At 33.2% G+C, this 24,497-nt stretch overlaps 2 protein-coding genes across 2 annotated transcripts; one reads left to right on the top strand and one right to left on the bottom strand.

Moving 5' to 3' along the window:
- The first annotated feature begins 523 nt into the window (after positions 1-523).
- LOC124352832 (protein distal antenna-like) lies at positions 524-14,895 on the top strand. Its single transcript, XM_046802531.1, has 4 exons — positions 524-1,325; positions 11,064-11,278; positions 12,307-12,425; positions 14,004-14,895. The coding sequence occupies exons 1-3, from the start codon at positions 873-875 to the stop codon at positions 12,386-12,388; spliced, it is 750 nt and encodes a 249-aa protein (XP_046658487.1). The 5' UTR covers positions 524-872; the 3' UTR covers positions 12,389-12,425; positions 14,004-14,895.
- Positions 14,362-24,436, bottom strand: LOC124352833 (dynein regulatory complex subunit 7-like). Its single transcript, XM_046802532.1, has 3 exons — positions 23,847-24,436; positions 20,784-20,934; positions 14,362-14,559 (listed from the first exon to the last, which is right to left on the bottom strand). Exons 1-3 carry the CDS (start codon positions 24,173-24,175, stop codon positions 14,362-14,364), a joined length of 678 nt encoding a protein of 225 aa, XP_046658488.1. The 5' UTR covers positions 24,176-24,436.
- Between the last annotated feature and the right edge of the window lie 61 nt (positions 24,437-24,497).

Genomic DNA, 24,497 nt, shown 5'->3' with positions numbered 1-24,497 from the left:
TACTGAAACGCAAATGGTGTGATAATCGCTTTACAGTCGACAAGCAATAATTGAGTCGGGTCAAAACAAACACGACAACAATAACAACTGAAGAGAAACAAAGTGGTGGTAGTAAAAAGTTATGAAAGAGCACTAGTGAATGAACGTAACGGCTGGGGTGGGGAGCTGGTGAGGGGGAGTTTTACAACTTGTGGCAAAGTTTTAAAACAAACTTTCCCCGCTGTTATCAAAACAGCGCAAACTTCATTCACTTACTTGCCGCATTAAAAAGTTTTCGCGTACAACAGTTTAGTTGCGTTTGACATTACAGTTGAAGACGGGTCAATCGCTAGGAGCCGGAGGCGTGGGTGGGGGAGGGGAGGGGGTCTGCAGCTTGCACGGTGTCCAGTGACATTATTAGGTCGCGGAGAGAGCGAGAGAGAGGGCCGGTCAGCGAGGAGAGAGAGGCGGAGGAGTGGGGGAGGGGCAGCCAGTGTCCACCCGCGAGCGGGGCTGGGAGGGCGGGGAGGGGAGGACTGTATTGATCGAACAAAGGAAGGGAAGGACCGGCCTTCCTTCCGCCGTGTTTTTTCGTCCACGGTAGCGACGCGAGCATGGCCACGGCTCGTCACAGTCGCGACCCAGAAGTCCGAGGACGCGGACGTGACATCTCCGAGACAGTGGCAGTTCCAACAGTTCAAACGTTCCCGCCAGCAGTGGAAAAAACGTGCCGTGCTCCGTGTTGTTTTTATTGGTCGATTAACTAGATCGCTCCGCCAATGATAGACGCGTGGGTGGGGCTTACGGTCGAAAAATAATAAACAAACAGCTGACCGCTTAATGAGCCCGGTGAACGTTTCAGTGTCATATTTTTTCGAAACGACTCATTGACCATGACCGCCCCCACCAGCAAGAGAGCAATGCGCCAACTTTCAGTGCGGGAAAAGATAGACGCGGTGCAGCGCGTGCACGAGGGTGAGAGCAAGGCCTCCGTCGCCCGTCAGATCGGCGTTCCGGAGTCTACCCTCCGAGGCTGGTGCAAGAACGAGATGAAACTGAAGACCATGGACAAGAGTGGATGCAGTCAGTCGCCCTCGCCCTCACCACCCCTCGAGAAGCGGCCTCGGGTCGACGGAGGCTCCGATAACGACTTTGACGATTCCGTGTGGTTCTGGATCAGGAATCAGCAAAAACACGAAGAAAGCCAAAGGGTGATTAACAACAACAACCACCATCAGTCGTCCTGGTTCTGGAAGTGGTACAAGGAAGTCGGCGTTCAACAGCAGCCATCAGCGTTCGCCCTGTTACACAACCCTGACGAGCCCCTGCCCCTGGTCAAGAGGAAGGTACTGTACTTTATAATTATCAAAACTGTAGTTGCATGTTCTAGGTAGTTGTATTTATAAATTAAGATTTTAAATAATTATTTCTTAACCAAAAATTATTTAAGTGGACGTATGTCTGAAATGGGTTTAATCAAAATAATCGTAACTTTTTACATAAAACTCGAGTAAATAATGTTCATAACTTCACCGTTATTTAAAATCGTCCCGAAATGACCAAATACAATATCTTAATTACTCCATCAGAGATAACTGTTGAACCTTATCTCTCTTTGGTGTTATATAATTAATAACTTAATAAAATTCATACAACTTACTTTATAAAAAGGAACAATGATAAAAAATTACAAGATTCGAGTTTCTTGTTTTGTAATTTTTATTTTTAAAAGTTGAATTTTTAAAACGCAACAGTTGCATATCAACAAACGTCGAATGCACAGTGAAATTAAATTGGCGCCTTCAATTCAATGTGATGTTCTTTTACAGCTGATACGTTACACCAACATTGCCGGTGCTCAGTTTGAAGGCACTGTTATGTACTTATTTATTGTACATTTACATAAAATATATAATTAAATATAATATAAACAATATTTTTATAATTATAGTGCCGTAAATATTATTATTATTCTATTAAATGACAAGTTTTAAAGACATTCCATTTTTAATAATACATTCAATATAATTATTTCCATTATCAATAGCAATTAAATCAAGACACTTCACTAAAATAATAAACAGATTAGTGCATCCTACGAAATATTATGAAATATCATAAAACACGTCACTTTCAGTTAATCATTAAATAAGAAATAATTTATACAATAACATACAATAATACGCTATAATATGCTAATTTGATCTTGACAAAATTATAATTAATTCCCGCTCTTTTCTTTGGGATGTAGGCCTACAGATGCTTTTTATTTAGACTAAATGTGTAAATTTGGCCAAATGAAAGAAAATACGTATAATTAGGGGTATTTTTGAGGATACCAAGCGGTGCATTACAACCTGATAACTATCAAAGGAACAACATTAATTTAGGCAAGTACCATAAAGTAACATGTAGTCTATTCACATAATAAGATTGTGTTTATACACAAGAATGTACGCATTATTAAAGAAAAATAATTATGTAATTACGCAATAAACCCGACCACTGCGGTAATATTTTTGATTGTATTAGTTACAAGATATAATTAAGGATAATATTTTGATAGTGCTCTTCTCTCCAGTCAGTGATAAGCAGGTAAATTTGGTTACAAGAGCTTCGTGCAAATTAGGAAAGTCTGTGTGAAAGATATCTACGTATCCGTCACTTCAAGAAGCAGAGCGAATTAAGCTGTTGAGAATTATAAACCCTATAGTTTTGCATGACATTCAAATTTCCGTAACTGCTTTTGTGATTAAAAATACTGTAGCTTCCAAATGATAAGAAAACTCCAAATATTATCATACAATGTTAATTTAGTGTGGTCCTTTGTGTTTTTGAAGGTACAGTGTCGCTTTCCCCCCCGCATACATACACGATAAAATAGACTAAAATACTTACTGAGATACAAATCATAATTACAGGTTTATGGAATTGTTTTTACAAATAATTTTTTTCTATGGACTACATACAGTATTATACTGTTATTATAATTGCACTCTGCCTCCCGACTGATGTATTTGTACTAGCGATCTGTTACTCGCGTTATCGTATCCCTACACACTAAGAAATGTATTGATACTCGTATTATCTATCCAACAATACATATCTTTATTGTACTTGCAAAGGGGCGTTACTTTTAGAAATATGATCACTGTGGAAAACATTTAGTTTTTAGTGTCAAACCTATTTATACAGAAAGGTCCTTCTTGTATAGAAACGTGTGTTAATTATTGTAGTTGTATTTTAATTATAAGTTAAAAACGATTATATCAAGTGTTTCAACAGTGGACGGTAAAGTAAAACAATTTTGGTACAAATTAGTAAAGGTCGTAACCCTTTCAAATCATTAGATAAAAGTACATTTTAAGCTCAATAAAACACCTGTCGTTAATACAATGCGAGGTATACTGTTAATAATTACTAGGCTCAGTTATAGTTTTATTTACGCATCGTAGCTACTCATCAATTCTTCAGAATGTCTTTATCTTATTTTTAGAAGTAGAGTAATGGTTTTTCTTGCTATTCAAACGGAAAACTCTCGGAAAAGTAGTAGTTGTAAAAAGAAAATACTAGGAAGTAAAGGAAGCGTTGTAAAATCAATCTAAATAAAATGTTGACGTTTAGTTTAATAAAACTCATTTAAATGTATATTTTCCTAACAAGTGATGTGTCAAAATAAACATTATAAAAATATTTGTAAAATTATTTCGCCGGTTTTAACGTGGAGTGCCCCCTTATAATATATAACAGTCAAGAACTATATAAGTTTATAGATTTCTGTAAAAATGATAGGAAATTAATGTTTACCTTCCATTAAGACAGGTTAAATAGCCTATTACTTTCAGTATTGCAGTGTTGGTACATACAACGGAAGTTTTATATGTAGGACATATTTAAGGGTATTGTTGTAAATAATATACACAGATAATCACAACAACCAGTGGAATCAGATATGGGTTGGGGGGGGGATTTAGGATGCTGAATTTGTAAACTGCAAACTCAAGGTTGTGTGAAAGTAGGTGTGTAATTGTACCACTAAAAAACCACATTTTAGGTCCATTTAAGCTCATAATAATGTAATACTAATTATAAGGTTAGGGATGAAAGTGCGATATACAAGCGTCGTGAATGGGTTTTATCATTTTTATTTGGTGCTTCGGGAAGAGCGGCTTTCCCCCAGGCTCCCCCGAGGAACTCGCCACTGGTGATAACGACTTGTAATGTTGGCAAGTCGACCTGGCATTTTTGAAGTGTGATACAATCGAGGAAGTTGTAGCAAATGCAAGACCCTAAACCGGTGTACATCAACATCTTTAATCTTGATCATACACTTAGAATTGTATTGAATTTAGTGGACGAATCTACCATCCCTCTGACAATTACTGTCATCACTAACTAATTCAACAATCAATATGACAATTTACAATGATATGATATCTTAGAGGAAGATAACAATAAGAATGGATATGATGGTGGGAGGGGGGGGGTATTCTAGTAGCCTAACTGTAGGGCGGACACTGGTATTAACAATACAATGAATGGTCCCTGTTTTTATATCGACTCTCAAGCGTTCGGGATGATAGCGCCAATTTTCGCAATGCGATTATGAACAAACATCCTTTCCTATATAATAAGATCGTCGCTGCGCTGTTCTGGTTAGTTTTAAGTGTGTACGGCTGAAAATTACGATCTATACAAATAATTATCATTTTATACTTTAACACTCTCGAGACACTCCAATTTAAACTCCCGTAAAAATGTTAATGACGCCTAACTATTTTACAGCAGGGGAAATTCCTGTATTAAAGTGACTAAAAATTAGGTCATGCCCTGTATAAAGTTCAGATTAGCTGTATCCTAACGTAGAGATGACTGAGATAATTGGATGATCCACCATATCGTCTTGGGGACCCTGTAGCTTTGGTTGTAGTCTTATTTCTGATACGATTCACCTCAGCAGCCGTGACGTCAGCTCGAACCCCGCCCTCTGGTCCTCTGAATGAGGCAATAGGCGCGCCAAGTGATCGAAGAAGACGATATTCTGGCACCAATATTTTGCCTTTTAATGACGAAAAATATATTGACCGATATTGCAGTACGCACTCTACACAAACGATCACACTTAACGATATCACGTACAATATCAACGTCACACATGCAGTCGCTTGTTTTACACGAAATATCCGGTTTACACTGATCGCTTCTGTATCAAACTGCTACGAAGTGTTTGAAAAAATAAAATGCAATCGCCGATATTTTAATAACATTACTGGTTTACACGTTTTTTAGTTTAATTATGAATAGCTTATTCAGTATTCAATACAATCATAATATTTTTATTTCAGGTGTATCGAAAAACGTAATTAAACAATGAGTGTGATACTACAGGATAATAACCCCTATTCATATTAACGCCACAAAACACTTTCAGTTTCACTTGTTTTCAGTATTACCCTCGTACAATATATTCAATAGATAAAAATAAACGTGTGGAACATTTAGATTAAACTTTTATAAAAACATCAATTTTAGTTAATACTTTTGGTGTATTGAAAACGGGACGGGTAATTAACTTCTTAACTTTGAAAATCTCCATTTTTCTGTCACGCCTTATCATTGCTTTACGCACAAACCTACATTGAAAAATGTACACAGCCTCATTAAACATGATTTAGTATATTTATTATCTTTGGGAGATAAGTATAGCCGATTACATTATGAATGTCTACATTTGTACCTGTTGTACATTCCATTACTTTTACAAAATGTAACAATGTGATGCGAGTGCGTGTTACGGCGCAACAATATTTAATACACTGTAAGCCATTGTTACACTAGGCCGCTGAGTTACGTCCTACTGTTGTTTAACGAGTGGTCGTATTGGCCTTTATTAAACAAGGACTGCCGATGATGCAGCCGGAAATCAGCGGCGCAACATCAAAAATAAGTTGCCGCTAAATTTTTGTCCCACGGAATTTCTCGACATCTTGAACCGCGGAACGAACCGTTTCACCTTAGCACACGTATCATCTTACCTCAAATGCTGAGCTTACGGGTTTTAGATTTTCTCAGTTTAACCTGAAAAATCGTGAATGTTTTTAATGAAACCATTTCCCTAATTGTTGGAAAGTGATACTTGAGAAACTTTGGTCTTTAATCACCCTTGCATTATGAATGCTCTCTAGAAACTATTTGAATCATTCGCATTCCATCCGAGAGACTGTGGACAACGTGAAGTAACCAAACTAATTTAATTAATCTCTGTGCTGTACCGTCGAACTAATATGCAATTTTAAAATATCATAAAACCTCGTAAACGGCTATAAAAATTGTATATAAACAATGATGTTACATAAATACTGGTTACAGATTTGATTTCTATTTCAGAACTTTGGCCTTCTGGCAAATACAGAAGTAACAATTGGGTTGTTACGAGTCAGAGCTACCCTTAATTGTTCAATGCTGACTTTATGACAATATCAGTAACCTTGTTACTTCAATTATAGCCGACCTCAGATCTTCCGCTAACTTTAAGGTTTAGAGTGCAGAAAATGTTAGGCGGTGAGTCTCCTGTTGAGGTATTGTATTGTTCTCCCAGAACAATTTTTAACGTTTAAAGTTTTAAGTTTCACCCTTTTATGTAAGATGCCTTTTCTGAAGACAAGGAAAATAGAAAACTCATGTTTGTGAAAGATGCCTTTACGTAATTACATTTATTTCTTTATGAAAAATGAATTGCCTTAAGCAATACTAAAAAAAATATATTTTAATAAATTATTTATTTTAAAAATTGCATTTCCCTGTCATAAATCATAAAAAATAACTATCTGAAGCTACAAACCATGTGTATACTCGTACATGTTCATTTTTGTCTTCGGCCGTTTTATTTAAGTCAATTAACAAAATTACAGAAAATTCGTAATTCGTCTTCAAATGTATAGTATTTCTCGTGAAAGGACTAATTTTTCTATTTCTGTTGTCTTTGTGGAAAGTATCTTAAATGGCTAGGCCTATTATGTAGAGATTAAAAAACATCTTCCAAACCAAAAACCGACATCATCATCTGCACTGTCAAATTATTAAAAAGGTCACTTGAGTTTAAAGTTCTGCACGCAAGTAATACACACGTCCCCACATTTTTCTAGGACATGTTGTGTTTGTTCCTCTTATAGCTATATTGCTAAACATCAGCGTTTTAAAATACACATAATCTGATGTTACAAACAAATACTCCGACTTCTATTACTCATTTGTTTCCCTTCCTTCACTTTTCACAGCAGTGAAAAGTTCGCTGCTAAATTAAAAAAAAAAACGTTTATTTGACGTGTTGGGAACATCAAGAAAATTAAAGTTAAATAGTTAAAGATTTAGAAGTATACGCCAATTCTAAATTTGCGGCCGGCTAAACAAAATCTAACGCGGTTCATTACAGTTTTAAATAAGTCTAACATGAACATTTGAAAACAGCATATTTAAATTCCAATCTGGTTACACGTTTTTCTGAATTTTTATTTTAATAAATATATACTGTACATGATAGTTGCCTAGTTTATATTTAAATTTTACTAAAAATCAATATTAATCTAGTATCACGATATATTCACTCATCACCAAAACTACCAAACGAACTTTGACGAAACTAGGATTTATCTTAACCTTAACTCTAAAGAAACTGATTTAAAACAATTTAACAACTTAACTGTGGAACACCGCGAAACCCAGTTATACTTTTATGACAATTTCATCACTTCGAGGGGCGTTAGAACATAACAATGTTAAAATTAGGATCATATGAGTTGCCGACGAATCTGTTGCACTTCGTAAGAAATCGTAGAAAACCGCGCGACATCGTTCACGCATCAATCAGTCATCACGGAATCTCCGTAAATCTTGTATCCTAGGATTCAGATATATATGGACCGTAGCTTTCAGTTGGATCCATAAGTCTATAAGTTTTGTGACAATTTGAGAAGTAACCCACTTTAGTTCCATGGGTCTTTTCAAGGCGAAGCGTCTTCATAACCAATCGCGCAAATTCGCAAAACACGTGATTCCCCTAATTTACTGATTTGTCACGGATTATCCTCAAATAACAGGTGCTGGGTCTGAAATAAAAAAAGTAAGGAACACTCTAGCTGCAAAGTGATCGCTAAGAAGCAGTTTTAAAACTTTCGCAATCCAACTGTTGAGCGTTGCGCATAGTTCCAGTAAAATATTTAATTACTTCGGCGTGTTTTATGACGTAACAAATTATCAGTGGGACACATTACTGTTCTACATGGACTATTTTTTGTATACAGTATGATGTTTTTTCAGCTTCCGTGGCCAATTTGTTTGAGAATACATCTTTTTAACAATAGCAAATTTATTGTAAACAGCACACATGATAGGGAATCTATAGCGTACGATTATACTGTATTTAGTAAAGAACCACCCTCTCGTTATATTGTGCCCGTATTATGCCAGTTGTCCAAGTCAAGCACACACACAGGGAGTGAGAGAGAGGGAGAGAGAGAGAGAGACGACTACAAGAGACGCGACTTCACCACGCCACGGCACAGCTATGGCGCTGCCTATTGATCGCTATCCTAGGCCGCTTGTGTGCGTGTGTCTGTCCGTCTACTCTCTCGCCTTTGTGTTGTAGTGCCACCACACTGGCCTTTATTTCAGAAAAGAATATACATACCAGTAGAGGCAGTTCCGAAAATGTTTTTAATTCGTGACCTGAGGAAACGATAAAAACGAACCTCAAACAACGGTAGATTCTGGTATATTTATGAAATGCGACTCGAAATTGTTCCACATATATAATATACCACACAGTTTTCTCTTCGTCGCTTTTCAAGACACAAAATGTAACTTTCAAAATTACTACGCACAAATAAATGAAAGCTAAATATCGACAGGATTCACAATGATTGTAACGGATAAGTTTTAATAGACCTGACAATAAATATAATGTAACCGCGCCAACACTGTTTCCAGGAGTTATCGAATCTGCTGAATTCCAGGAGCTACTCGATCTCAATACTTGAACAAATAATGGAATGAAATACGCCGATACTCTAGATGCAACATATTTTACTTTTTTTAGGACGACTATTATTGTATGTTACGACTAAACAATGAATAAAAAAGATTTATTTTATTTCACGTTCCATAAGAGCTACTCACTTATTGTGAGTTTAGTGTGAGTAGACTATTAATTTGTGATGTTAGCTGTGCTAATTTTATATACCTATTATGAAAAGGAGAGGAGTCGACCTCATATATTATACTCTCTTAACAGTCCTACTCTAACATTAAACAGCACATAGAAGCCAACATATAACTAAATAACAGAGATAAAATATTGAAACAAATTTTCAATGTTGTAGAATGTAGAGGAACGAGACGTGCCCGCATAGCAGGGCTCGCCGCTTACCTCTATGTCGCAGAATTATATTTTTCGTACCGATACCGTAATATTTCACTCTCGGTCTGTATATACACATTCCTTGTCAAAAAGTAAATGTACATTTTGAGTATTAGTATTATATTTTTCACTAATCAGCCTGCAAGCAAAATCAAAACATTTTCTTGCTTATTTAAGATATAATAAACTAAATGGTTTAGTTATTTATTTAATAAAATGAAAATAGTCTTTATTTATTTGAGACGGAGTTAAGGCTGTTTAAACCTCTCTACCACTAAACCCCACTCTCTTCCAAGTTTATTAAAATACAAGGAAATTTAACTTAAAATTAAATGTCATTTTATATATATATATATATATATATATATAAAACGGGAGGTAACACACACACACACAGTTCAACTACTGAAAGCTTTCACCGTGAGGCTGGAGGTAAAGCCGGACAGTGCAATTACTGTGTACTCTCGCCGCGCCGGCTATCAGACGAGAAGTAAAAATAGGACACAGTTCCAAACTACTGAAAGGTCTCTCACCGTGAGGCTGGAGGTAAAGCCGGACAGTGCAATTACTGTGTACTCTCGCCGCGCCGGCTATCAGACGAGAGGTAAAGCCGGACAGAGTAGCCAAACTACTGAAAGGTCTCTCTCCGTGAGGCTGGAGGTAAAGCCGGACAGTGCAATTACTGTGTACTCTCGCCGCGCCGGCTATCAGACGAGAGGTAAAGCCGGACAGAGTAGCCAAACTACTGAAAGGTCTCTCTCCGTGAGGCTGGAGGTAAAGCCGGACAGTGCAATTACTGTGTACTCTCGCCGCGCCGGCTATCAGACGAGAGGTAAAGCCGGACAGAGTAGCCAAACTACTGAAAGGTCTCTCCGTGAGGCTGGAGGTAAAGCCGGAGGTAAAGCCGGACAGTCCAATTACTGTGTACTCTCGCCGCGCCGGCTATCAGACGAGAGGTAAAGCTGGATAGTACAATTGCTATGTATTCTCGCCGGCTATCAGACAAGAGCTAAATCCGGACATTACAATTACTGTGTATTCTCTCAGGATATCAGACGAGAGATAAAGTCGGCTACGGCGCACCTACTACTGAATGCTTTCGCATTGTATCTGACGAGAATTTATTGAACTTTTTATTCGTATATCGTATCAATATTATGCAATTTTAATTTTTGGTCCTATGTATTACACAGTTTTATTTGGTGCTATGTATTTATAAATGTTGGTAACAACCTTTGGTCTTACGGTAATATACAAATGGTGGGTAATGTTTCCAACACAGAGAAATGGTTGATGATAGAGTTTTTATGATTTTTGTAAAAGTTGTTAACATTTTTTGACAATCAAATTTCTAGTGACGATAATTGATAATTTCATTTTTTTCGCCATCTCAATATGATCGCCTTTCAGAGGTTTATCTTATCTAGGCGTTAGTGATAAGCCAGACTAAACAAAACGGAAAAACAAGAATATACTCATCCTAGCCTCAAATCATCCTCAAAAATCAACCTCAGAGGGAATGGTTACTGGAACACCTTAAAGTCCCAGCCATGCCTTATAGCACTGAGTCATTGAATATGTACGACATTTGAGATTGTGCATTGTAATACTTTTGTTAGAAACTTGTAAAGCACTTCCTCAGGCTAACATTATTTTTAATTCTGTCCAGGAGAGTAAGGATGTCCAATTGCCGTTGTCACTGTCATCCCCTGTGCTGGTGGACAGTAACAAGGAGACTGAGGCCAAAGAGAATACGCTGTCTGAGGATGAGGATGAGCCACCTGCCACTGCTGCCGACGCACTCAAGCACGGTGAACGCTTCCTGCGCTGGCTCGAGTGCTGCTCTGATCCCAGCATCACCGCCATGCAGCTGCTGCAGTTCAGGTACATATTGTATTTACTTCTTATTTGTCGGCCTCAAAGAACGAAATATGATGAGCGATGAATGATAGGTTGCTGAGTGCTTTTAATGCATTGATTTAAGATAGGATTGAGGCAATATTTATAATCACAATGTAAAATATGTAGGTAAAAATTTAGAATAGTAGTTCAAAGGCAGTGTTTATTGGAGCCCAAATTTTTAAATACATCTTAAATTAAATAAGAACGACATAAAAGTGTGTGGTTTAATATTTTTTATTGAGACTGATCATTATTATGGAGATCATTACTTCTCATTACAGTCTTTTAATCCACCATTATATCAATGCTTCGATACATATTACTATGTGGCCAAACATAGATTTTACGACTTATATTTTCAAAATGACCCTATGCGCCAATTTATTTTCCAAAATGGCCACTTATGAATTTGATTCCTTAATTATTATTTACAATTACTTAAATCTCATTTTTGCCATAAAACATACTGTCTGAGTAGAAAAACATTAGGTTCAATACTGGAATAAGTTTTTTCAACTAAATGAATTAAACTTGTATGCTATTGAGCGGGGAAAAACATAAAAATGTGCACAAATAAATTATTTTGAAAGTAACGCACAACTCTTGTTTATCACCAAAAAACCTATGGCAAATACAACTTTAAGTAAAATATTTTACCACATACGATAAAAATAAATTTGAATCTGTTGTTTAACTTAATCTGTATATGTATAAATATATCTCCAATCCAAAAAATTGTCACAGTTTTTGTTTAATGAGATAAATTATTTTTAATTCTTTGTAATAGTAGTTACACTTCACACATGGCCCCTGACCATCTGTTGTCATAAAGCCGAACATTACAATCTTGCAGACCTCAGCTTTTCAGCAATATTTTTTGAAAATTTGGTTAGCCATAGAAGAGTTATTTGCTCAAATATTGAATAATGTAACTTATATTTAATATGACAAAAGGAGAATATACAAGAGTTAGCGAGAGTTTATATTCATACTGCTGTCTCGTTCTGTAGGTACCTGCTGAACAATGTCAAGAGCTGTGCACAACGTCGAGCAGCCAACAAAACCAGGTCAACTCGCTCAAGACGGAAATAGTGCTCCAGTACCATTGTATATAAGCGGTTTGCTCATGGTGAGTTGTTAATTCCTTTACTTCATACAATAATGTTGATTTTTACGTCAAAGTACATTTATAATAACTAAACTTTTTAAGGATTAAACTACCGTACTTTATATGTGGGTATCTCAAGACCTGGCTGTAGTGGCAGCCATCTTGATTTTAGCTCCATAAGAATAATGTTAAACTTATGCATTTTTACAACCTTATTTTTAGTTGTAAATTATGAGTAATGTTGAAAACATAACTAATACGCATCCAAACACTTATTGATTTTTTAATTATTTTATTGGTTTTTCAGAAAAACTTTTTGTACTTTTTTATCTTTTAAAGATTAAACATTACAAGAAAAAAAGCCATTGGATGAACATTACCAAGACCTTCAAAATGAGACACCTACCTCCCTTAAGCTATGATAAAGTAAGAGTTTAAAAGTGCATGAGGTTTAACATTGCTGTTATGGGGAAAACTGAAGTTCATTGAATTATAGCTGACTATGTATTGACTAAAGACAATAGAAGACAGATAACGTTAAATTTAAAATGTTAATACCAACTACTGCATACTAATAAAAACATATTTAATACAGTATGACTAAAAATGTTTTATTTAAACTTATGATTGAACTAGTGACTACTGGTTTTGAAGTCAAGTAAGTCTAAGATGTACCTGTTTTGGTTTCCTTTGCTGTACATGATAGCGAACACAAAAAATTGCAATACCCCACTCCATATCAATAAGTACCTAATTTTCAAATCAAAAGTACCTAAACTTCGAGTACCTTTTTCTGGTTACCACACAAGCCACTTAACATAAAAATGACAGTGAACATAAAAAAGATTGTCATTTAAGTGAACATAAAAAGGACATCATTTAGGATCTTAACAAGTATTTTTCCCCAATGAATGTTGGTTAGGATTTTACTGCCATTTTTTGGATTTCTTTTCTGAAGAATTTAAAAACTGTACTACTGTTTGATAAAATTGGTTTCCTTTTGTTTATGTGAAAAGGGGTTTTGATTTCCTAGTTCCAAGAGCCCTAATAAGTCACTTTAAATCAAAGACTGACGAAAAAAGTATCAATTTAGATCAACATTTTATACAATTTTGGCAGTGACATAGACACAATATTGACATATTGTTTTTGGCATACATTTTCATTGTCTTAAATTGCGTTATGTTTTTGAGTCAAGTTTGTTTTGCAAAACTTATAATTTACAACGTTTCGAAGAGAGGAGTCCGTAACACCATAGATCATACCTCAATACTATTTAATGGAGCATTCCACTTAGTAGTGAAATGTATTAATGATAATGTTTCATCAGCCTTGAACAAACCATTTGGTTAAAAATTTCATATTTGATAGTTTTTATTAAATATTAATTACATTGAATAAAAGATTTAACCAGTTGATCTGACCTGATGGAATATTTTAAGGTGAACATCACTGGAATTACAGATAGTTAAGTAAGTTTAACTAATTGTCATCTCGAGTACTCCATTTAAATTTGACCACTGTATATTATAAAACATTTATAAATCTCCATTGTGTTGTTTAGTTGTAATAAACTAATCTGTTTTTTTTCTGTTTCAGGCCAAAGTCATCACTGATGAGCAACAAGTTCCGACAATTTCCACTATAGTTGCATTTTAGTTGATTACAAGACTGTTAATTTTGTTGTTCCTGGTAGAGAAAGGTGTTGATTTCTCGAATTTATTATATTTTCAATCACATTTATTTGCTCACTTTATTGATTTATATTATACTATAAAAAAAGAAATGTGATAATATAATTGTATGTATATTAGTAGCGTAGGGAAATTCCTATTGATTATTTCTTAGTTGTAGTCATGTGTGATCTGTTGTTTAGTTTTGTTATATTATACCTGGTCTAAGTTGCACAAACACTTAATTTTAATGTTCTCAGTGTTTGATGTGCATAAGTGAACATTTACCAAGGTATAAAAAACACCATTTTCAATGAGACAGTTAAGTGATAAGTCGGGAGAAGATCGGTGCTCACCATTATGTGAGGGCTGTTGAGCGGTTTGTACACGACGTGGTCGGAGACGAACGCTGCGCAACCCTGCCAAGTGTGCAACTCCGGGTAGCAGAGCTTCGTCGGCCGAATTGTAGTCGATACCATCTTCTGGAAACATACGAATTAAATGTGCATAGTATGTGATGTCGCCATTCAATCCTATATTTTTGTACAATGTCTCCTATGTAAATAAAAAAAAAGTTATTTGTCTGTATTTTCAGTTCCAATATTTACAATGTTAAGGCTGTTCATTAGACAAAATCAAATTAGTGACATTACGGTGTTGTACAATGAAATTTTTATAACATTTTGTTAAGTGAGTTATGTTTTTTATAGTTTTACGAATAGTTAATAGCACCGGTAAGAACTGACCTACCTGTAAATGTCATAGATTAACAATGTACCGTATTTATCAGTGTAGACAACCAAAGTGTTATCACTAGATCTCTGTGTCATGTTTGTTTCAACCGCTACCGTACCAACAGTTGAGTAGAGTGTAATAGGCTATACATCTTCCTTCTTAGCTTTACAGTACAGCCACAGTACCAATGTCAAGTAGACCAAATCATAATAAAGCCAAAGAAACAATAGACAAGTATTTAGACAGACAATAAATAATGCTGGGCTTTAATTTCAGCATTTTTTTACAGTTGAAAGTAAAAAAAAGAGATTATGAGCCAACATTCCAAATAGAGTATATGAATGAACAAAATTATATTGTATATGAAAAATAAATAAAATTATTAATAACAGAAAAATTTAATTTCCACTGTTGTTCCACAAATCATATACATGTTTCTCCTCTATTACAGTAGTAGTGTATGTTGTATTCATAATTTTAGATTACTGATTTTAAGCTGTGAAAAAGTGTAAATGAAATAAAAATCAATGAAATACTTTATGATAACACGAATTGGAAACTTTCCTAAGGAATGACATAATGAGCACAAACAACACATTTTCAATCTGCTTGAAGATTTTGTTTTACACTTTGGTGGAAACATTTCATATCACCTGTTGAAACAAATAATTCATTTCAAGTTACCAGATATAAATATGTTGTTGTGCCAAATCTTTCTATATTTTCTGGCCGTTTACCATTCTTAGAAACATGTTCAATAATGTGCCCATCGTGTTTTCTGTATTACTACTTGAATGGTTTTATTTTAAATGGTACAAGTTTTCTACGATCAATAAACTTGATCTGACAACGAAAACATTTTGTAGTATTTAATTAAAATTGTAAAGATGTAAAATCTTTAGTATGTTATACAGTATCATGAAATATTTCAGTCTGTGTGTAAGCTTAGTTAAAAATATTTGTACCTTATCTAAAATTTGTCTTTTGTAAATAAAATAGTTATGTTTATAGCTGATTACTTGTTTGTAATCCAGCAAACCATCTTGTTTTGGAACATAAAAGATATTCGTTCGAAAATTGTGTTTTCATTATTATCACATCATTTTAGTGTTTTTTCTTATTTTACTGTTATACTGCATTTTAATAATGAAAAAAAAAATAATTATCTCCAACCTTATTTACATTTCAGAAAAAATCTGTCTTAATTAAATTACTTTTAAGAAAGTGCTGGGCTGTTTTCAAAATAATATCACCTAGCTTTCCTGAATGTTAGGACCAAGATTAACGACTGGACCAATTCGGTTAATTCTTTTTGTAAAATGTCCTTTGAAATCCGAGGAAGGTTTTTATGAAGAAAAAGTTAAGAAAAGTTACCTGGAATATTTTGGAATTCAGAAAAAATTGTAGTTTTTACGTTTCATAATTCAAATTAAACTGGCACTAAACAGCTGCTGTTGACAGCTATAGTTCGACAAACTGTCTGAAACATCTGTTTACATTTAAATTTTATCAATAATAAGTAAACAGTGCTTGATCGGTAGTGTAATGCAGATAGTAAATCAAACATTAATATATAAATTTTACTCCAGATTGCGCCAGTGATGAATTAAAATCATCTAATGCATTAAATACTGTTATAAAACTAACCTTAATGAACAAAGTTATGAATGATTTCACATAGTAAGTTACTTTAAACTGGTGGGAGTCCTTGACATTATGATATTACATTTTAACAATGGCTTATGGAAAAACAGAGAAATTAATACTAACATGCCTCAACGATTCATTCTTTCCCTGGCTACATTCCAAAAAACAAGTGTAAGGCAAAACTTTAATAAGATTATTTTGGAATGTTGCGTAACCTTAATAAGGATTTCCCCTTTATACTGAAAGTACATAAGAAGTAGGTAGCACTTCCCCCTAGGTCATAATAGGCTTTTCAGTCCTACTTATAATATGTGTATTTTCTTCATCAGGACAAGGCAAACTCAACTATGTCAACACGATTTTGACCAAAATAGATTTCCGAGAACTAGATAATCGAAAGTATATAGTATTTTGATCAAGGCAATATGGCAAGCTAAACTGTGACATAGTAGGTAAGTGAATTTAAATGATCTTAAGTAGGCACTTTTTAACTGAAGTAGGCATCTCATCTCGGTCCTATGTAAGTATATATATTTTTTCTTTGTCAGAACAACAAGGCAAACTCCACTATGGTACTGGAAATACCTTAGACCTGAAATATATTCAATGGCATGTGTACATTTGTAATATAGCCTGCTATAAATAATGTTTGAAGCATTTTTCCTTCGGGCCAAATGGCACCATGGAACATCAAACATTTCTTTACCTGTAAAATACTTTGTCGTGATAATGATTTCATATGAATTAGGACTGAAAAAATGTTGACTACAGATGTGTGTAAATATATATATGTGTGTATGTGTTTTGTTTATATATATGTTATATGTTATATATATTATATATATATATATATATATATATATATATATATATATATATATATATATATGCACTTTTAGGAAACTGATATGCCCCTTCAGACTGATTACCACTTTGTAAAAATGGATATTAACCTTCAATCCAATATGCTCTTAGGAGATAAACGATATGAACTTTTAACAATGGCCTAGGCACAGGCCCCTGTCGGGTGTGTGTAATTTTACACGTGCCAAACATGATATAATAATTAAGTTAAACTCTGATACTATTTACCATGAACTGAAATGATATCTACCTGATGTATGCCTACTTACGTTTTAAAATTTTTAAAGGACCCCCATCATATTACATCATAATTACTTCTATTAAGTAAAATAAGGACTTTGGTTCTAAAGATTGTGTGGGAAGCCGCAGGTAACAGCTAGTTTTTTTCAAAATAAGTTGCTAAAAAGTACAAGCTATACAAATTGTTATAATTTAATTTGTAATAGGAAAACTGTCACATAATAATATTTAGAACAAAAAAAGCTACAGAATTTAAAAAATATACTCATATTGCATAGGAAAAAATTAGCAAATAATGTACAGTGATAACAAGTATATAGACTGAACATTATTTCAAATTAAACTATAAGTAAACAATTTTGTTTATAATTTTGACATTTTTAATAATACACTTCAGGTAGCTCCTGACTTTGCCTGTCCCATGAAAAAAGTACAGTAAAAGAAACAGTGATAAACTTCCATTACATCACTGAGACTAAAGGCCTCAAAGATATCTTTTTGCTGCAATATGATGACAGGAAACCACCAAGACAAAGGACACATGGTAAGAAAGAAAAAGAACTATGAAAATACACTACATGGCCTTAAACAACAAGCAAACTCTACATTAATTAACTCAGCTGGTAACAAAAGTAAAGCCCTGGGGTACATTATAAATAAAGAAAGTAAAGCAAAAAAGATTATTCAGATCAACTTTGTACATCAATAAATGATGAGTAGTTAAATAACCCATTTTAGTCACAGTGAATGTGTTATAGTGAACAAATTTTTCACTGAAATAGTCAACCTGACATTTAAACAAAACTAAGATAGCCCAGGAGCTGACAAAAGCAAAAAGCAAACCACACTTCAGAAAACAATATGTGTATCCCACTAAGTTTATAACTAGATAGTTGACAACTGTTTTAAAATTCCTTAAAATAAAGTTTTCCACTGGAATTGATGAGTATTCATCCCAAATTGTGAAGTGCTGTGTGAATGAGCGTGCTCAACGTCTATTGAGTTTAATAAATAATAAATCAAATCTTTTACCCTTAGTAAATTCCCATCAGTACTAAAACTAACAAAGGTCTACCTTAAACACAAAAAATTACCAACTACTTATATGAAAAACTTCGTCCCATTTCTTTGGTTTCAATATTTTCAAAAATTATAGAACAAGTAGTCCTAAATAGACTCATGGCATACCTATATTGTCAAAACCTCTTCACCAATATCCAACATTGGTTCTTAAAAGAGAAATCAACCTTCTCTGCCATTATTGGCCTTAGCCTTGTTGAATTTATTATTAACCAAATTGGCAATAAACAATATATTACTTTACTGCTATGAGACTACAGCAAGGTATTTGATTGCCTAGGGTATGACATAATTGCAACAAAGCTAACATCCCTGGGCATAGTAGGCACAGGAAAAAACTGGTTCATCAGATATTTAATGGGTCGTTCCCAAATAGTCGAGGTACAAAGCACAAATTGTGGTGTCACTACCACATAGAAAACTAATCCATTGCCTGTCAACTGTGGAGTACCTCAAGGATTTATCCTTGGTCCTGTTCATTTTGTACAGTTTGTAAACATGTTCCAAGTCGAACACACCACCTGTATAATTTATGCTTCTGGTCAAGAATGACATTGTTATTGGAACCCAAGCAGCAGCCACAAACTTTCTTAGTAGAGCTCTCAATTAATGCAACAAGAGCGACTTAGTTGTAAATCCATCCAAAACAATTCAAGTAAAATTCAGCCAGAACGTATTCCTAACATACTCGATATATCAATGAAAAATGTTGTTTCATTTCTAGGAGTTGCTCTTGATGACAGTTTTACATGGACAGAACATGTAAACAATCTCTGTAATAAATCAGCTCTGGAATTTATGTCCTAAGACGAATTAAATGGGTTATTATGGGTATAGTTAATTATGGGTTAATGGGTCTGGAGGCTGCAAAAACAATATACTACACTCTGGTAGAATCCATCTTGAGGTATGGCATTGCTGTATGGGGCTGATCATGAGCCAGTGACTATAACAGAGTCCTTCTTTTACAGCTATACAAATTCTTGCTGAGTTTTGACCTCAAGAGAGCTATAGACAAGCCTTCAAAACCCTAGGGATCCTGACGGTTACAGCATTATACATCCTAGAAGTTATTTTATATGCTGACAAGCTAAATCTGCAAACTAATGAAGACCTCTATAAATATAATACAAGAAATTAAAAGAATTATGCCCTGCCAATACTCTGCACAACCCTGTATGGATAAAGTCCATCTTACAATGGCCGGAAACTGAGGAATCTTCTACCAACGTCAATAAAGCAGCTTAAAGGAACACCTCTTAAAAGAACACTACCGGTATGACTTGTGAGCAGACCAGCCTATACACACTTGAAGAATTCATAAGAGCAAGAGAAGATGACCTAAGATGCAATCATCATAATTCAATATTTTGGCATAATTTTATTTATTTGTGCTCATGACACTATTGCTGTTCTATATAAGTATGTAATAAAGAAGTTTGTCACTGAAACTGCTCTGACCTAGCTTCAATTGTAGTCTATTTCTTTCTCTGGTCTGTGATTAAAACTGTGAAACACATCACTAATTCCTATTATGACATTCTCTTCTAACATAAAAATGAACCACTTACACTATTGTGGTTATAATATCAATTCACTACATTTCCATGGTCAAAATTAAAAAAAAAGATTCTATAATATAAGTTGTCTGAAGTGTTGTACCCTACTTTTTCATGGTGAATTATGTCTGAAACAATAGGATTTATATATTATCAGAAATGAGATAATAGATAAAGACCTTTTTACATATCAGTTTTTTTACATATATTTATGTACAAAACAGTGTCTAGAAAATTAAGTTGTATTTTACAAAGAAATATAAACATTAATGTTTTTTAAAAGAAATGTTTTGCATCCTTTTGATTGAAATACTCAGGAAACAAGAAAATGCAAGTTGATATAAGATAATTGAACATAAAGGTTTTGAAAACAAAAAATCACACATTTGTAAACATTTTTAATTAGACCAATGTATATAAAAGGTACATATAGATAGTAATTAAATGACAATAAGTTAAATTTAGTATAATGTAATAAAAACTTGTAATGGAAGAAGACGTTGTTAAGAAATTGACTTTAGGTTGACATAATATGTTAGAGAAATTAAATTAGTCTAATAAGGTTTGGATGTGAAACTGACTTGTATTCCACACTCGTTTTCTGCGGCCAGCAAGAGGGGTTTCTTTGTTGGAAAGTTGGCATGATACTGCTTCCTGAAGTTTTCAGCATATAACAGGAGAACCTTTTCCTTGTTACTGTTCTTTATGTATGTTTCAGGGAACGTTTTTGCACTGTAACACACACATAAACAACATACAAAATTTTTCTGTTTCAAAATATTTTTACTCTTTGAAAATCTTCATCGTAAATGTTATTGACAAAAAACTATATTTTCGAGTTTAGTATTCAGTAATTTCAGTACAGAATGTTCTAAACCACATGGTATAACAGCATAATAACTTTACTTCTTATTTTTTTCCCTGGGAATTACACTGAGATATGGGAGACATGTTAGTACATTAAGATACATTAGGCTAAAAAGTAAATATTATATAGAATATTATATTCCAATTTTTGCATGAACCCTATTAACTGAAGTGTACCCTATCCAGTCATATATACATTACCTAGTTTTAGCATATCAGTAAGGCTTGGACCGAACAAAGTAATTTCAGAAAAATAAAGGTACTAATATTTTCTTTAAAAACAAAAAATTATACATTAATAAAAAGTGAAAATTTAAGATTGGGTAAAGATACATATACTGATTTTAGGATTCCCTTTCGAAGTACAAAATGTTATTAGATACATTCATGAAACTTTCTATAATATTCAAAAAAATATTAGTAACAAGATTCTGAATTTATAAGCTACAAATAAAAAAAAATCTAAAGCAATGCTTAGCTAAAAAATTAAATTATTACATTCAATTTTTACAGTTACAATAGACTTTTTAAAATTAACACATTGTTATAATACAGTTCAGGTGTTGTAATATTGGATCAAAAATCTAATAGAAATTATATACAAAAGTGACTTATATAAAATGAATTATTATTAATATTTCATAGGTTATGACTATACGCTATAAAAAATAATTTATAGCGTAATTTATAGAATTTATTATCATACCAACAGTAATATTGGCTAATATTAAACTTCAAATATAGTGATACTAATTATGTAGACACTGGTATCTTAAATAATAGAAAAGTAGAACTATCTCTATCACTGCTGAAAATGTACTTCCTAAGTACTAAGTAATGGCCACAATATGCTTTGATGAATATCCTGTACATTGTATCCTGAATTTTGCAGTCAATGTCCTAAATTGACGGGACTGGCCTATCATGCCTAATTATTAAAAGCTAATACTATGTACAGTTCTAATTCAGATTAGCTTATCATTAAGTCCCGTTGTTACACAGGATATTTGGACAAATTTCAGAGTATTTATAATGTTTTTATGTGATATTATTTTGATGGATCTGAAATATAAATGTTTAAAACCATGCTTTATATTTGTACATTATCATAGTCTAAAACATATTTATGGAATAGAAATATTTTAAAGTATTTCTAAGATTTCATTTGTATTCTGAACGGGACAATTTTGCACACTGCACATTAAAGTGTTAAATATAATCCAATTACAAAGTAAATAAATATGTTGTTAATAAACATATTTATATGTTAAATTTTATATATCTTTTTACATTTTCAAGTTAATACTGCAACAGGAATAGCAATTTTAGTTGATTTTTATAAAAAAGTACATGTTACGGATGGGACAGAAAGTGTGTCTCAATAAAAAGACCATAAGTTGATGTATACAAATTATTTTTTTTAATAACAGTATAAGCCAAATTATCACAAATCTGAGTAAAAAAATGCAATATTAATGAAAATTATACTAAATCTATATAATGATTGCACAGGCTCAAAAAATTAAAGTTTTTGCTCACTAAATGTTGTTTTTATTTTTCTGTTGATACCTTGTTTCTTTTTTCACTGGATATAAAAAATGAGTTTGTAAAAAAATTCATTTCTACAAAATAGAAATTTACTAATTAAATATTTACTTAATTTAAATTATCAAAGACAATATTATGTTATATGATATGTTCATGAGACATGTATAAATATTTGGAAACTAAAGAGTTTTTACAATAAAATTTTCCAGCAATATCATGTTGTGCTTTAAACTTCAAAAACTGTTACAGCTGGGAAAAATTTAAATATATATAATAATAAATTGTAGGCTCAAAATATTCAATGTTTTCATCAGTTTAATTAACTTATTTATTTAACTTCCAACAATAAAGCCATAATTTACTGATAATAATTACAATGACTTAACATAATTAACAATACAATAGTGTCCATGCAGCAGATAACAGATATAGTGAGAGTTCAATAAGTAGAAAAAAAATTATCAAATAAAAACTCAACATTAGCTGTAATAATATGTAATAGTAGATGTAATCGTCAACAAACCAATTAAACAGAGACATAACAATTACACATGTACCAACAACAGCATAACAATAACGTAACAAGAGAGAATAAAAAGTTATAAATCTTACATTGCAAAAGTAGAACATATCATAAAAAATAAATCAAGATATAAACAAAATTGAATAACGACAAGTAGCCTACTTTGAACTAGAAACGAAGAATACAAGTGTGGCTCTTTAAAGGCACCATCAGAGCATAGTAGTTATAATTATAGTAATTATAAACAATTAGTGTGTAGTCTCTTAATAAGTAAATATCCATTTTTATTGAGCAAATGAGAAATCTTTACCTTTTGTTATGAACAGGACGCTTAAAAAGGAGAATACTTTAGAGCTTTCTGTACTTTGAATGAAAAGTTTTGAAAGAGTTTATATTGAAACACACTCAACAACAAAAACAGCTGTGTTTTCTTCTACAATAAACTGTTCGTACATACATAGCCTATAATCTGAACTTGGCAGAAGCAACCTAAACTAAGAGTTGTATCTAGTACCTAGGTGAATGGCAGCCTAGCTCACATTTAGAAAATCATATAACAAAAATAACAAAAAAAATATTTATGTTTTGATCAATTGTATCATCATCTATTATAAAATAAATGTGACTACAATGTATTGTAAAATATTTTGTCTAAGATTTTAGTTTTATTCCATGGAATGGCTGTTATATATGTATGTACTGGTACCTGTCAGGAAGTTTGGTGTCCAAAGTGGGCCAATGAAGTTTAATCACTCCAAGTTTATTTTTCTTATCATTGATTATTGATGATGTTAAAGGTATGTATTGCTCTCCAAATGGGTAAAAATGCTCTATCTCACGTTTACTATCGCTGCTGTAGTACTCTTCACTTCCTAACAAGGAATTGACATCTACTTCAGACTTTTGTTTAAAGGGGCTATCTCGATCATCAAATTTAAAAAGTGAAACTGATGCTTTAGATGGTTCTTCAATATCTTCTTTCGTTTCTGAAATGTAGTCCGATTGTTGAGCACTGACACTTGAGGGCGTTTCCATTTGGTGTAGTTTGTAAATGTTTGTTTAGTTAGTTATTACGAACAGAACACGTTATCATAAATAGAGAAGGCTTATTTTATGCCAACAGAAAACTTACTTTCATATCAGGAATACAATTTTTGACTGTTTATCAACAATGACATTGGCCATTACAATAGTAATTCAAATTGTGCCGGTTGCCATGGTAATGGTAGATTGATAGAAAAAGATCGTCCGGAGGAAAATAATATCAGTGTGCTTTATGTTTAAACAAAGCCAACAAAATATAAACTTTCATACACGTAATCTTATACAACACAATTCATAGGACATTTAGGATAAA

Source organism: Homalodisca vitripennis, chromosome 1, assembly GCF_021130785.1.
Source record: "Homalodisca vitripennis isolate AUS2020 chromosome 1, UT_GWSS_2.1, whole genome shotgun sequence".
NCBI classification, from domain to species: Eukaryota; Metazoa; Arthropoda; class Insecta; order Hemiptera; family Cicadellidae; genus Homalodisca; species Homalodisca vitripennis.
Note: the sequence above shows the minus strand (reverse complement) of the source record. Positions and strands in the feature narration are given on the sequence as shown.

Coding starts and splice junctions, on each gene's coding strand:
- LOC124352832 (XM_046802531.1), top strand. CDS start 873: ATGACCGCCCCCACCAGCAAGAGAGCAATGCGCCAACTTTCAGTGCGG. Junction 1,326..11,063: donor TGCCCCTGGTCAAGAGGAAG/GTACTGTACTTT, acceptor AATTCTGTCCAG/GAGAGTAAGGATGTCCAATT. Junction 11,279..12,306: donor ATGCAGCTGCTGCAGTTCAG/GTACATATTGTA, acceptor CTCGTTCTGTAG/GTACCTGCTGAACAATGTCA.
- LOC124352833 (XM_046802532.1), bottom strand. CDS start 24,175: ATGGAAACGCCCTCAAGTGTCAGTGCTCAACAATCGGACTACATTTCA. Junction 20,935..23,846: donor GACACCAAACTTCCTGACAG/GTACCAGTACAT, acceptor TGTGTGTTACAG/TGCAAAAACGTTCCCTGAAA. Junction 14,560..20,783: donor AAAACGAGTGTGGAATACAA/GTCAGTTTCACA, acceptor GTATGTTTCCAG/AAGATGGTATCGACTACAAT.